The sequence below is a fragment of the Syngnathus typhle genome, linkage group LG20 (genome assembly GCF_033458585.1).
Source record: "Syngnathus typhle isolate RoL2023-S1 ecotype Sweden linkage group LG20, RoL_Styp_1.0, whole genome shotgun sequence".
Classification (NCBI taxonomy): domain Eukaryota; kingdom Metazoa; phylum Chordata; class Actinopteri; order Syngnathiformes; family Syngnathidae; genus Syngnathus; species Syngnathus typhle.
In genome coordinates this window covers 3,263,092-3,277,170 of record NC_083757.1, presented here as the reverse complement: position 1 = coordinate 3,277,170, position 14,079 = coordinate 3,263,092, and the positions used below count along the sequence as shown (strand labels likewise).

Genomic DNA, 14,079 nt, shown 5'->3' with positions numbered 1-14,079 from the left:
GTGTGTTTGATTACAATTGATGGGGAAAAGTGGGACACTCCACTCTGAGGGATTTGAATCAATTGCCTCCCAATTAGGGAATTGGATTGCAATTTGTTCATTTGGAAGAGAACATTTGATTTACATCCATAGCTTTTGTTTATTATTATTATTAATATTATTAACATTTTTTTCACCGCTACCGCTAGATGGCGCCCGCGTAATACGAATGACGATTTTTGCCTTAATTCGAAGGTGTCAAAACCAAAACGGAGGGTTACCTTAAATAAAATAGAAATGCCACTATTGATATCATTATAATTGCATTGTTGCAGTTGACAAAGTCACTAACAATTGACAATTTTAACATTACAGCACTTAACTGAATTTAAATAATGATTAAATATTTATGTATTGCAAATTAAAGTTATTTAAAATTGAATCGAGTCCTAAACGGATGTTGAAAAACAGACCGTTCGACACTATTTGTTAAAAATGACATTTTTTCACCGCTACCGCTAGATGGCGCCCGCGTAATACGAATGACGAGTTTTGCCTTAATTCGAAGGTGTCAAAACCAAAACGGAGGGGTACCTATTCTAAGTTAAAAATGACATTTTTTTCACCACTACCGCTAGATGGCGCCCGCATAATACGAATGACGATTTTTGCCTTAATTCGAAGGTGTCAAAACCAAAACGGAGGGGTACTTATTCTAACGGGTTGACTTAGTCTTATTATTAATATTAATAATAATTATTAATTAATAATATAATTATTAATAATTATAATATTATAATATTATAATATTATAATATTATAATATTATAATATTATAATATATTATAATATATTATAATATATTATAATATATTATAATATATTATAATATATTATATTATAATATATTATATAATATTATAAAATAATATTATAAATTATAATATAATAATAATTAATAATATAATTATTAATAATAAGACTAAGTCAACCCGTTAGAATAAGTACCCCTCCGTTTTGGTTTTGACACCTTCGAATTAAGGCAAAAATCGTCATTCGTATTACGCGGGCGCCATCTAGCGGTAGAGGTGAAAAAATGTCATTTTTAACAAATAGTGTCGAACGGTCTGTTTTTCAACATCCGTTTAGGACTCGATTCAATTTTAAATAACTTCAATTTACAATACATAAATATTTAATCATTATTTAAATTCAGTTAAGTGCCGTAATGTTAAAATTGTCAATTGTTAGTGACTTTGTCAACTGCAACAATGCAATTATAATGATATCAATAGTGGCATTTTTATTTTATTTAATGGCGAAAGATGATTTAAAATACAGTATGAGCATCGACCTTTTACAGAAATTCGCATCTCAAGGTACCAATGTAAAACAAATTTTTAAAAAATCACAGCACCATCTGCTGGGACTGTACCTTCCCCGGCTTCAAATTCAGAGTCCTTACTAGGTGATTCAAGAACAGATGCTATTGTCTGGTGCCTTTCGCACAATAAGAGGATTAACACGTAGGCGCAGGCTTGTGCATCTTGCAGAGCGCGTTGAGGCTGACGGACCAATTCGCTTGTGCGTCGTGCACGCGCAGCCACTTTGACACGCACGGAGGTGGAAGGCTGCCGCCGGCTCTCGTCTGTGGACCCACCGCTTCTGCAGAGGCTCCATCCATCCACCGGCGGCGCGCATTTACTACTACAAGGAGCGTTGCTGACGCGTCAGTATAGTGCGTATGGAATAGTGGACCAGCCACTTGGCACGCGATGGACCCGAACTAAAGCTGTTGAATGACGACAGTCTATTCCGGTCCATTATCAGAAGACAAGGATCAGAGCAGAGTTGAGCGGCGGAACGTGAAAGGAAGAAACCAGCGTGTCGTCTACAGCGGGTATGGCGTGCAATTACGGTGACAGCCGCTTGTGGACCTGGCAAATCCTTCTCACCATCTCAATGGTTCTAATCCCCCTGTCCGCTCACGGTAAGGACCACCGCATGCATGCATGAAACCGTGTCACACCCAGGCACTTTGTGTCTGTGTGGCATGGAAGCACTCTTGCGTGAATTGCATTGCACCTGCAGCATGGCTTGCATAGGTGGGGGGGGAAAGGGCAAGTATGGCCGCAATGGATGGAAAAAAACAAAAACATTTTGCACATTTGACAGCTGTGAGGTGTTTAGTAGTTGTTAGGCTTGTACGTGGAATTTGCTGTCAAATAAATGAATTCAACATGGTCTCCAAATGATGGCATGATGGGTTCATCCTTAAGATGATGTCATCCACCTGCATACACGTACGGGACTCGGACAAAAGATGTACATGCACCAGCCAAGGCCAATTACTGGTGCAATTTGCATTCCAGCAAGTCCTCATGGAGGCAAGCGACCAGACTCATTTGCATCTCTTGAGACTTTGAGGAGATCCGAGCCAACCATGCATTTGGTTGTAGTAGTGGGGATGAAGGTGTTAAGGGGGGGGGAAGGAGGTGTGTGGAGGGGGGGGGGTGTATTAGCTTGCAGCCGCTGCCCAGCAACAGGCGGCTCGTGCACACATACGGGGTCGCAGGGGTTCACAAGCACGAGCACCCACCGTAGCATCCCTACCCCCACCCATTTTTCTGATTGCGCCCCGTCAATGTTAACCCTGCAGCATTAGGAGCAAAAAAAAAAAAAAGCACACGTGTGTGGTGTCATATGTTAATACTACATTTGCGGGAAAATGATGAGATGTGGCAGCTGAAAAATTGAAATGATCTTAATGTGAGTGCAAGTTTAGACCTAGAGGAAAGCATTTCAATTTAGGTCACATTAAGATCAGGATTTTAAAAGTGGCAAAAATATAACCACCATCACGCTGGCATGCAAAAGCAAGTTATCTTTGATGGTGGCGTTTATGGCAACAATCCACACTAGCATCTTGTGTTTTTTTTCCGTGTGCGTGAAGTCGCACTGTGAGGTCCATCTGTCTTTTGTGTCGCTACAAAGCATGTAAAGTCAGGAAAAATAAATTTCATTTGCATGCAGCATAACAGCTAATTGCCGATGCACCATGTTTGATTCATTGTGTCTCGACGCGGTGCGCTGTACCGCTAGTCAAACCCGTTACCATGGTGACAATAGAAGGTGAAGACAAGAGTGGCAGTTTCAAAGAAAAGCCAACAGCAAAGCAGTGAATTCAATTTGCTCCGTTTAGTTCTCATAAATGGCTAAGACTGAAAGGTGCTAACAGGAGGCGACGTTTGAGACCAGATTGGCAAATATAAGCATCAAAAGAAATAGTCAATTGGAATTGGTTTCGGTGGAACATGTCTCTCCAAGACTTTCATTACTTTTTATTTTTTCCCTCCAGAGCTGAAGTTGGCAGGCATCACTTAGATTGAGTCGGGCCAATTGATTAAAAAACAAGAGCGGCAGTAGGAGCACACAGTGGATTCTCTGTTTCCTCTATTGCACTCTTTGCTTCTCTCCTCCTTTTTGCATCTCACCATGGCAACTGCACTGTGTGTGCGCGTGCATGTGTTTGTGCGTGCGTGTGAGAGACACACTCATGCTTCCTCGGCCACCGCTAAGGTTTCGTGCCTTCGGGCACGTTCGGAAGGTTTTAACGTCAAGGCATTTTTTGTCAGCAGGAATGGATGAGAATAGTTAGATGGTGTGGGAAGATTCAGCGATGGTTCATTTCAAATTTCAAACCTTAACTAAAAAAAAAAAGAATCCAAAATCAAAGTCTAAAAATAAAATTCAAAGTTATAGACAAATGCTGGGATAAAACTCAACACCCTAATCTTAAAGTAATAATAATAATTAAAAAAAAAACATTAACTAGGTATATGGATTTAAAAAAAAATCCAAAATCAAAGTCCAAATGTAAAATTCAAAGTTACAAACAAAATACTCCATGACTTGGGAATGTGACAAAAAAAAAAAAAAAAAGATGACACTGGCAACTAATAAACTAAAGTTCAAACGCAACACTTAAAGATACAAATGGACAGTAGGATAAAAGTCAAAACAGAAAAACATGACATGTGGCAGTATACACAAAGAAATAAGAAGAACAGAATGAAAGTTGCATGCTTATATACAAGCACCTGTCAAACTAACAGACTACACCTTGGCAGGTCACCTGGTTGAGAGAACTGATTGGTTGATTGGTCACCAGGTTCACCTGCACACAATAACATGATGAGACACATGAAAAAATAAAAATGGAAAAAAATATGAGAAAACAAAAATGGAATAAAAGCAAATCCACAAAACAGAGAACATTCCGTTTAATTTGATAATTTAACATAATTGAAATGAAAACCCATTATATAAATATCTAGATATCTCTATCTATGTAAACATGTATAAATAAATAAAAAAATTAAAAAATCTGCTTTTAGACAGACAAAAATGGGCATCATTTTCATCTGATATCGTTTCCCGTACGTTGGGCTTTCATTCCCCCCCCTGCGGATGTTCTTTATGTGTGTGCCTAAACAAGGCGCCTCCAACCTTCAGTTCTAAATCTTAATCTACGTAATCCTCACCCGAACTTGGTCACCAGAGCACATTAGTCACTCATTCAGTTTGTCTAATCCTGCGTCGTCACACTTTGATTACGCTGCAGTGTCTGACCTCTGAACCTTTAAACGACACGGATTTGCTCAACTTCATCATTTTGGAATAGACTCAATTTCTATCCGTGTGATTTATTTGATGAATATACGGAAATTGATGTGCAGATTCCCGACAGACACTTTACCAGGGGCAGCCTTGAGGCAATTTCTCACTTTTGCAAAAACGATATCTTCCACTTCCTAATTTGTCATTTAACCGACAGGGAGGCACGCAATGGCCCGGCGCCATCATCATCGCAACCAGTCAGCCATCAACCGCGAAGCCTCCAATACCAGAATGGTGCTAAGCGACGACTCGGCGGAGAGAGACCACCTGATAGAAGCGGGGATCCCCGCTTTTTCCAAACATCACCGCTCCCATAAACACGTCCGTCTAGATCCCGATCCAGTCGGGGAGGAGATCACAGCTGGAGGAGCGGGACCGGATCAGCCCGGGAACCCCTTGTCTGATGACATCATCACCGTAGAGTTCCACAGTCCGGCGCCGGAGATTATGCCCTTTGATATTGATCGTCACGGGGCCAAACTACCCAAACCCCAAAAGCAAAAAGGAAGCAACCCCACAGCTTGGACGCTCTCGGACTTTTACGACTACCTGGCCCCCGATGACGACCTCTCGGCATCGGCCCCCACCCAAGAACCCGAGCCTTCCCCTTCGCCCCCGGCCGACATGGAGGATGAGAACCCCCTCTTGGCTAACGTCCGCCCTGTCAGTGCGAAACCCGCCGTGGAGAACAAACCCGACTCACCTAGCCAGCCCAAACCGGATCCTGACGAGAACAAGGACTTGAGCTTGGGTGGCGCCATGGGGAGCGACGGGTGCCGGCTGGGCTTCGTGCGTTCGGGACCCGGCATGTGCGTGTCTCAGTGTGACGTGGAACCCAATTTCTGCTTCAATGAAGGCGTGTGCATTGTGGTGGCTGGAGTAGGAGCTTTCTGCAGGTAAAAAAAAATATTTACATATCATCACTACCGGGTGGAATCTTCGCACACGGTCGCACAACGTGTCACCGAGGCGACAATATGGTGCGAACAAAACCATCTGCGCTGTCTTGCGGAATGCCGACGATTGCTCATTTTGTGTTCGCCGAGTAATCACACTCATAGTTAATATATATATATTTTTTAAATAGTATCGGGTAGCGTGTCTGCAACTGCACAAGGAATCTGTTGACATCGACTGATCCTTTGAGCTCATTAAGGTTTAGGCCGCGGCTTTGGCGGACAGACCTCGGGACAGCGTCGGCCTCGCTCATGCTAAAAAAAAATTCTCGTTTTGCGTCCAGGTGCAACGTGCAGGACTACATCTGGAACAAAGGCACACGTTGCGACTGGGCCATCACAGAGTTCCAGGTGATGAGTGTGGTGGTGGGCGTGGCTTCGGTGGCCCTCCTCCTCCTCTTCATGATCGTGGTGTTCTTCGCCAAGAGGCTGCATCGTCTCAAGAACGAGAACAGGCGGCTTCGCAAACGCAGGTGTGCTACATGTGGACACTCAAAAAACAAACTAATATTTCACAACCCTCATTTTTTGCAAATGACCATAATTGCTCACGTTTGGTTTTCCCCTTCAGTAAGTACCGTCCACAGAGCACGGAGCCACAGACGGACGGCATCTCGGTTTCCACGGCAGCTGACGGCTCGCAGCCAAACGTAAGGAAACTGTGCGACTCTCCGCCGCCCGTGCCCCAAGCTCACACTCACAACCTGGCGTACTATGACAACATTATCTGTCAGGTATGCGCCACCTTTCCTCGTGTTTACTCTCCTCTTCTACTTCTCTCTTTCTATTAACCCATTCTGTTGTATCCTATGCGCTTGCTTGGGTGCGTCCTTCCACGTCTATGCACGCTTGCTGACCAAAGCCTAGCAAAATACCGATGCATCAGAGGTGTTAAATCCAGATCCAGAAAGTAGAAACAATCCTATAGTTTGATTTTAGGTGCTTCTAATTAACCGGCAGGTAATTGACCTAGTTTGTTTACCTGCTGGTGAGGTATGTATATCGAAATGGATGTATCTTGATGGCTTTTTGCACTCACTGATTCCTTCAGAGGCCATCATCAACCAGCTTTACTTGGGAATTTAAACCCAGAAACTCTTATAACCACTGCCAGGTAAGGAGAGCGGAATATCGGCGTTGGTTGCAACAACCCCCCCCCCCCTCCCCCCTCCACCACCCAGCTTCGCTTTGACCTATCCAGCTTTTAAATGCCACATTTTGACTCCCAGTGCAAACCTTCCAGCCCACAACAATATCTCGCATCGATCTTGTTGTCGCTGCAGGAACTAGCTACTTAAATATGCTCCTGACTCGTGGAATGATTAATCACATGCTGCTAGTCTCCCTGCAATCGATTGTTCAGCACAAATACACTGCAAGGTCCTTCGCTCGCTTTACCTTTATAGGTTCCAAGCTAAAGAAAACTCCCCGCTATGGCTTGTGCATGTATGGCTCCTCCAAACTGCATTCTCCATTGGAATGTTCTCGTCACCTGGAAAGTAGAAATGTATGGACATAGGTCACCGCATGTATCCCATAAAAATGATATATTAACTTAAAGGCATTATTCCAATGTACCCAGGTGGGACTTGAACATTTCACGTGAGGGGAGAGTACATTTAGAAAGTAGTGTCCGGCCGGCGGCGGCCTCGCTCGACCGATCGATGGTGACCCACTTGGTTCCCGCTGCGATTGTGACCTTCAGCTGTCTGTGACACGGCAATCAATGAACGATCTGAACGAGCTGACACGCGCAGATGCACGCACACTCTAATTTCCACTCGCTGTCGTCGAAAGAGCACAGAAAACAACCTTGTAGGTTGTATTTCAAAAAGAATCAGCACGTTGAGGCTTATATGGTGAATTCTAAATATATTTATATGTATATATAATTGGTCGAGTTAACTGATGTGGACAAATTGTGCCACGCTGACATTTCAGAGCAGTTAATGATAAGTTCTCGGTTGCTCTAAATGTCAGGTTGAGAGGTTAAAAAGTCCCCGCAGGCAATTGGACTGCACTGCACTAGTTTAAATGCCACAGGTCTTATTTGATTCTTTTCATGTTCCACATTTTTTTAACATCACCAAATTATTGCGGTGATCACACAATTCACAAAAATAATAATAACGGTCAATTTATTCAAATGAAAGAAGTCGTTGAATCAAACTAAATAAGCATAAATATTTCATTTCCTTCTGGAATATAAAGCCCAAAAATGACAGTAACACTCCAACGGCAAATTTATATTTACACTCTAAATTAAAGGCAGATTTATTTTTACTGGATCTCATTAGTTTGTGCAGATGAACCTAATTAACATTTAAATTCATCAAATACAAACATACTCGATATTAATTTATAAAGTCTACACAGCCTGTTGACATTTGATCAATGTGACATTCGCACAGGGGTGTGTGGACTTTTGATATCTACTGTATATTTTACCCACACCGAAATGCAGCACAAGCCCAACGACTTCCCTTTTTCATTTCGACTTGTGCTAAAAACTAAGTGAACTTCCCAACAGGATGACCCCCAGAAGCACGAGGACCCGATCAAGTCCCCTCCGGCCAAAGAAGAGGGCGCCATGAACATCCTCAACTCTCATTCCCCCAAACACGAGAACAACCGGCCAAACTCGGTGGTCCACGACCACAGCCTCAGCCCCGACAACACCGACGACAACACCGAGGTAAACGTGCTCCACAACAACTTATAAAATAAGATATCAATCGGGAGCACCCAAGAGCACATGCAGAAGTGAGTTGTTTACATCTCGCGAAGAGCACACGGTGTATCCTCTTCGGTTTCATGAAGCCCCGCCCCCTTTATGTCAAACTAAGCACATATTGAAGGATACATGTTTACAAAGCTCCAATGTCAACGCTGATCACATAGTGGCCCGTCTCATTTCTTCCACTTTGAACTAATGACTGACCTTTCCTCGCTTTTGACGCCCCTTGCCTTGGTCTTTGACCAATGAACTCGCCCATCGTTTCCCATTCTGTCCTTCCTCACCTACGTCTTGCCTCGCCTAACTGTCCCCCCCCCCCCTCCTTCGCTCGCATGCATTGGTGTTAATCAAAGTGAAGTGTCTGAAAATAATTGCAAAAAGAAAAGTCACAAAAATGTGGAAATGAAGTGGATCTGTGCTTGCAACTCTTCACGTTCGACATCGCTAATAAGTGTCTAGGTTACATGACGTCAAAGTATTTGCTTGATATTGGAATCTCTCGATATATATTAAACACGCTGTGTCTTGGTTTTCAATGTGATTTCTAATACTTTTATGTACTTGAAGTTCTTTTGTACTTTTTTGGCTATACATGGAGGATGATAGTTAACAGTTGTGGGAAATAAATCTTTTTTCATTTTATCCAACTTGTCCCTGTGTTTTGCTCTACTTTCCCTGCAATGATTCTCTTTTGTCCGCATGTCTGCTCACAAAGCTAACGGCCGCCCAGCTGCTCCCTTGCTAATAATAACCGAACGCTCCACTGACCCCGCTTTTGTGCTACTAGAGGCTGCTGACACGCACGCAGACATACAAAGTGCCTATTCAGCACCATGGACAGCGCCGCGCTTGAAATATAGACCCGGTCAATACATTAGGGACACATGCACATTCCAATGGGATCCAATACAAAAGATGAAAAATCTGCTTTGGAAATTGAATACAATGGAGGATGGCAAAAAAACATTTAAATGTATAATAGCATCTGGATGTGATGACATTTTCCACTAAGGGCTGAATAAAAAAAAAAAAAAATGCATTCACAATGCTTGCATTTATGAAACACAATAAAACCAAATAAAAATGCTTAACATATGCTAACATATTTTAAAAAACAGTCTAAATCTCAGTGGGTAATGAATAAAAAATAATTTATCAGTATTTGGCCCTTGTTGGATTAAAACCCAACAATAAGATAATATAAAGATACCTCGCCCTTGCTTGGCATCCCTCCCAATGAATTTCCCTGCATCCTTCTCTACTTGCCGTATTTTTATACCAGGATGGAGTGACTATTGGTCTCGAGGTGCTCCTCCCCAAAGATGCCAAGCTGCGCACCGAGAAGAGCTCCCCCCACCAGTACGACGTCTTCCTCTACAAGATGGCAAACAACGGCGACCCGACGCCGACCAACTCTCATGGCTCCGCCTCCCATCACGCAAACAAATCACCCAAAAGCGCAAAGAGTGCATCCAAATCCCCCAAACGCTCCGAGGATCACCGCGAGCCCCTCTCCGGGCGTCACTCCTCACCCTTCCTGCACCCCTCACCCGGGTCGCCCAGGGGCTACTCCGCCTCCACGCGCCACCAATCTACCCATCACTCGCACAGAAGTCGGCCTTCCAGTTCTTATTACCCCGAAGTGGAAAGAGAGGACGGACACATCCGTCCGTCTCCTTCCTCGCCTCATCTAACTCAGCCATCCTCTTCGCCGTCCAGGGCCAAGTGCAGCCCGGTCAGCACTCGATCTTTGCCACCACTCTCATGACGTCTTTTACTCATCCAGTCAAATGCGCAAATATAAAGAAAGCCGTTTGAGCATTTATTCGGTCCAGCTAAATCCTCGAATGACAAATGAATCCATAAAACTTTAGTAGTCATAAAAAGTGGGATAAAAATGTCTTAAAGTGTTTTGAGAAAATTTGATTCACAGCCATTTTTTAATTATTTATTTTTGTTTGTATTCTTATTATTATTCACTCCATGGAAATATTGCAAGCTTGCTATTGATGGATGGCTAGCTGCCAAATATTGCAGAAGTATTTGTCAAGGTTCACTATTGACCACTTAAGATGGATATTAAGGCTATCGAATAAATGCTCAAACGTGTCATGACTAACGTAAACAGTCATTATCCATTAGGACTCTAACCTTCATTAGGCTCATAGAATATAACAATACAGAAATAAGTGGAAGTGGGTCAACTATGCACCATCCACCTTAAGTTCACAATTAAATGGAAACGGATTCAATACAAGTCATTTTCACCATCTTGGATGAAACTCAGGTCAAAACTTAACAGAATAAGCACAAGATGACCCGTCAAGTGTGAACAAGTTTTCCTAATCTGGTGCCAATGTCAGTACATTTTTATGAAAGTAGTTTTAGTTATATCAGTACATCTTTTTTTATTAGTAGTATTTTACGTTTTGGTACATTTGACATGTTTTTGATTTCCCAATAAATAGATAATATTAAAAACAGGTGATTTTTGTTTTGTTTCAAATGGGGTGGTCCAAAAGGACGCGTTGAAGACAATAGTTTAAGAGGCTCTGCTGCCACCTTGCGGATATATTATGCATTGCAACAACAAGATGACATTTTTCTGAAAGCAGCCACATTCTTATATTTTCATTTGATCTGCATGTCTAAACTAAATAAATGCATTCATACTCAAAGCATATTATATCTACACGATAGAGGCTTAAACAATCAATTAAATTGAATTACAGAGAAGGCCAACGTTAGCAAATACATCACAATTTTGCCTTATAATTAGTTCTTTCTGTTAATATGATCATTTTAAGTATAATCTGACGTCCTTTTATTGTGATATTCCAATTTTAGGAATATAATCTATGCTCCAGTATTTTAATGTTGATGATTACGGTGATAGTTGGACTGTCAAGTATTTAAGGTTAAAAAAAAATGGAGAACCACCTATTACTTTTTGTTCATTTTTCGTCCAGGTTATAAAATAATATAAGGTTGAGTACAAAGAAATAATAGAACTGCTCAAACTCCGACACAGTCATGCTGTTCCTGAGCATTTGATAAATTATTCATAATGTCAGGCTTGTGATTAATTCCTCTTTCGTGTTCAGGACGTGAATCCGCCATCTTCGGTCACAGACACGTCAGTTTCTTTGTTCACTTTGAATAAATCATCTCACATATTTGCCAGTTTGGCCATATTGACATAGCTGCAGGCCTCATTGAGCCTGCACACTTCTCTCCTTTGATTTACTTGTTGGAGAAGAGCACGCTGCATTCCTAAATGGATCGGGCGAAGGTGATGTTGTCCTTCCTGTCAATCTCTGTCTTTATAAATAGGTTGGCGTCAGCCGAAGTGGACTCTATCGCTTCAAGGGCCTTACTTGGCACAAAATATGAACCCTTGTTCTACTCTATAAATAATCATTTTATGGTTTCTCACACATGCACAATTGGTTTCCCTCAGATCATAAAGATACTTACCCTTCCATAGAGTGACTGGATTGTTTTTTCCATCGCCTCCTGTGACACGTTACCCTGGACAACCTCTCCGGTTCCCCTTTGCCTGAAAACCAGTGTATGGTTAGGAACCACTAGGTTGCAGTCTTGCACCGCGAGACCTACAAAAAGTCTTGACAGCTTTGAAAGCATTTCAATTCACTCTTTGACTGGCATTGAGATTCTAATTTTGTTGTCCCAATGCAACAACACACAGCTATAATCTTCTTGTATGCTTTATTTTTCTTTTGTCAAGCGTAGCAACATTATCAAATATCATGTGGGGGTGGAGAAAAAAAATCCATTTTTTTTCTATTCTTTGTGATGTTTCTTTTGTGTGGCCTTTCTATTGAGGTGGGGAAATGTCATGGTGTGAGAGCACAAAAGGAAGTGTGTTCTGTTGTTCAGACACACCAGCTTAAAGGGTCGCTTCACCCAAATGGCCGCCCATCGACAGGCTGTCCCATTTCATCACTGCGGCGCCTCTAAAATTTGTTTTTCTATTGTTGAGATGCGTTTGAATATTATCGATGTTTTCAGCAACACAGAGCACAATTACCGCCATGTTACTTGGCTCTTAAATGTCTGAGCGAATAGTCAATTATTAAGACCCCATTACATCAATAGTAGATTTCTTTTTAGTTCAAAAGCTGGCATTGAACAGGGGTGTGCAGACTTTTGATATCCACTTTACGTATTATTGATGCAATAGTGACTCCGAACTTATTTACTAATGCTTCAATTTTAAAATACTGCAAATGGAAATTGTTTTGCAAAAGTATTTGGACAGGTGAAGAAATAATTGACGTGTCCTAATTCTTTTGTCCCAGTGAAGCTGTCAAAGGCCACAAAGAGGAAACACAATGTGACCCAGAGAACGTCCTTTTCCATCTGATGTCTCCATTGTTCACCTTTCCGGTCTCCTCCTCTCTCTCCTTCAGGCTTCTTGCTTGGTTTCAGTATTGATTGACTTCAATACCCCGCGGTTACATTCTTGCGGTGAAGATTTCCGGTTGAAAAACCCCTGACATTTCCCTTCTAATCACAACACGGCTCATTTAAACACCCCCCCTACAAATTAGCGAAAGGTTATATAGTTAGCTTAATGGATGTTATTTGAGACCTTGACAACTGCGTGGCGCTTTTGCACTACCGATCGTCCAAAGCTGAGAAATGGGACACCTTTACTGGAAGTCAAGTGAGGAAGAAAGCATGCGTGACCTTGCTTGAAGAATGTCCTCAAAGGAGATGAGGTGAAGAAGTGAGGAGTAAGTAAGAGCTTCTTGCTGTGTTGCCATGGAGATACCTCATAAGTCCTACCTCTAATTGTGATGGAGAGCAAGTGGGATAAGACAGAGAGTGGGCGCTTTCCATAAGGTCACACACATACGTGGAGATGTAGGAACACCCGCTGGGTCTCACCCAGCTGTGCTGCAGGGGGGGAAGGTGCCCAAATTTACAAAGGCGGAAAGGGATGGGACGTCACTCAGAGAGGGGCCAACACACCCGAGGGACGCCGTGCACAGCGAGACCACCGGGGGTAAAGCTTAAAGGCGTGTGGTGATATTCCAACACAGGTGTCACACGTGAGGCCCCGGGGGCCAGTTCCTGAAATCATCAGAACCTGTGTGTTGCGTAAGCTAGCCACCAAAGTGCTAGCTGACTGTTTACGAGTCAGTGTGAAATTGCGTGAACAATTCCTTCATTTGAATATTTTCCCGCTACTCAACTCCGGCTGCCTTCGCGACCGTACGTCTGATTGAGGGAGTTAATGTGCTGGAGAGGGCAGCTGTCCCTCAAATAACACACTCAATAATTCATATCACATACACACATACGCAGGGACTGAATCTCGTGTGTGTCGGCCGAGCAATCTTTGCTTGCTTAGACATTAAACGTGCGCCCGTGTTGTCTTTGTGCAAGCTCATTACTAATGGAAATCAAACCGCTCGCTTGTTGAGCCAGCGGAAGGCGGGGGCCAGATCCATCATGTCAAAATCCAAAAGCCCCTCGGTCCGAAGTCCAAGTAATTTGCCTTTGAAATGTTTGCGTTGGGAGGAAAAAATTACAAATTACAAATTATTAGCAAATTACATTGATGGACAGGGATGGATTGGGAGGGTGAGCGAAAGGAAAGTTTTATTTAAGTGTAATTTAGTTTCAGCTCTTTTCGTAGTTGGAAAAACAGTCAAATAAATCAAGAATTTCATTCGTGCACACGAGAACTAAGAGCAT

At 42.5% G+C, this 14,079-nt stretch overlaps 1 protein-coding gene across 1 annotated transcript; it reads left to right on the top strand.

The window, feature by feature from the left end:
- Positions 1 to 1,608: 1,608 nt before the first annotated feature.
- On the top strand, positions 1,609 to 10,780 carry cspg5b (chondroitin sulfate proteoglycan 5b). Its single transcript, XM_061267058.1, has 6 exons — positions 1,609 to 1,969; positions 4,817 to 5,555; positions 5,900 to 6,088; positions 6,187 to 6,265; positions 8,146 to 8,310; positions 9,635 to 10,780. Exons 1-6 carry the CDS (start codon positions 1,882 to 1,884, stop codon positions 10,118 to 10,120), a joined length of 1,746 nt encoding a protein of 581 aa, XP_061123042.1. The 5' UTR covers positions 1,609 to 1,881; the 3' UTR covers positions 10,121 to 10,780.
- Positions 10,781 to 14,079: the final 3,299 nt, after the last annotated feature.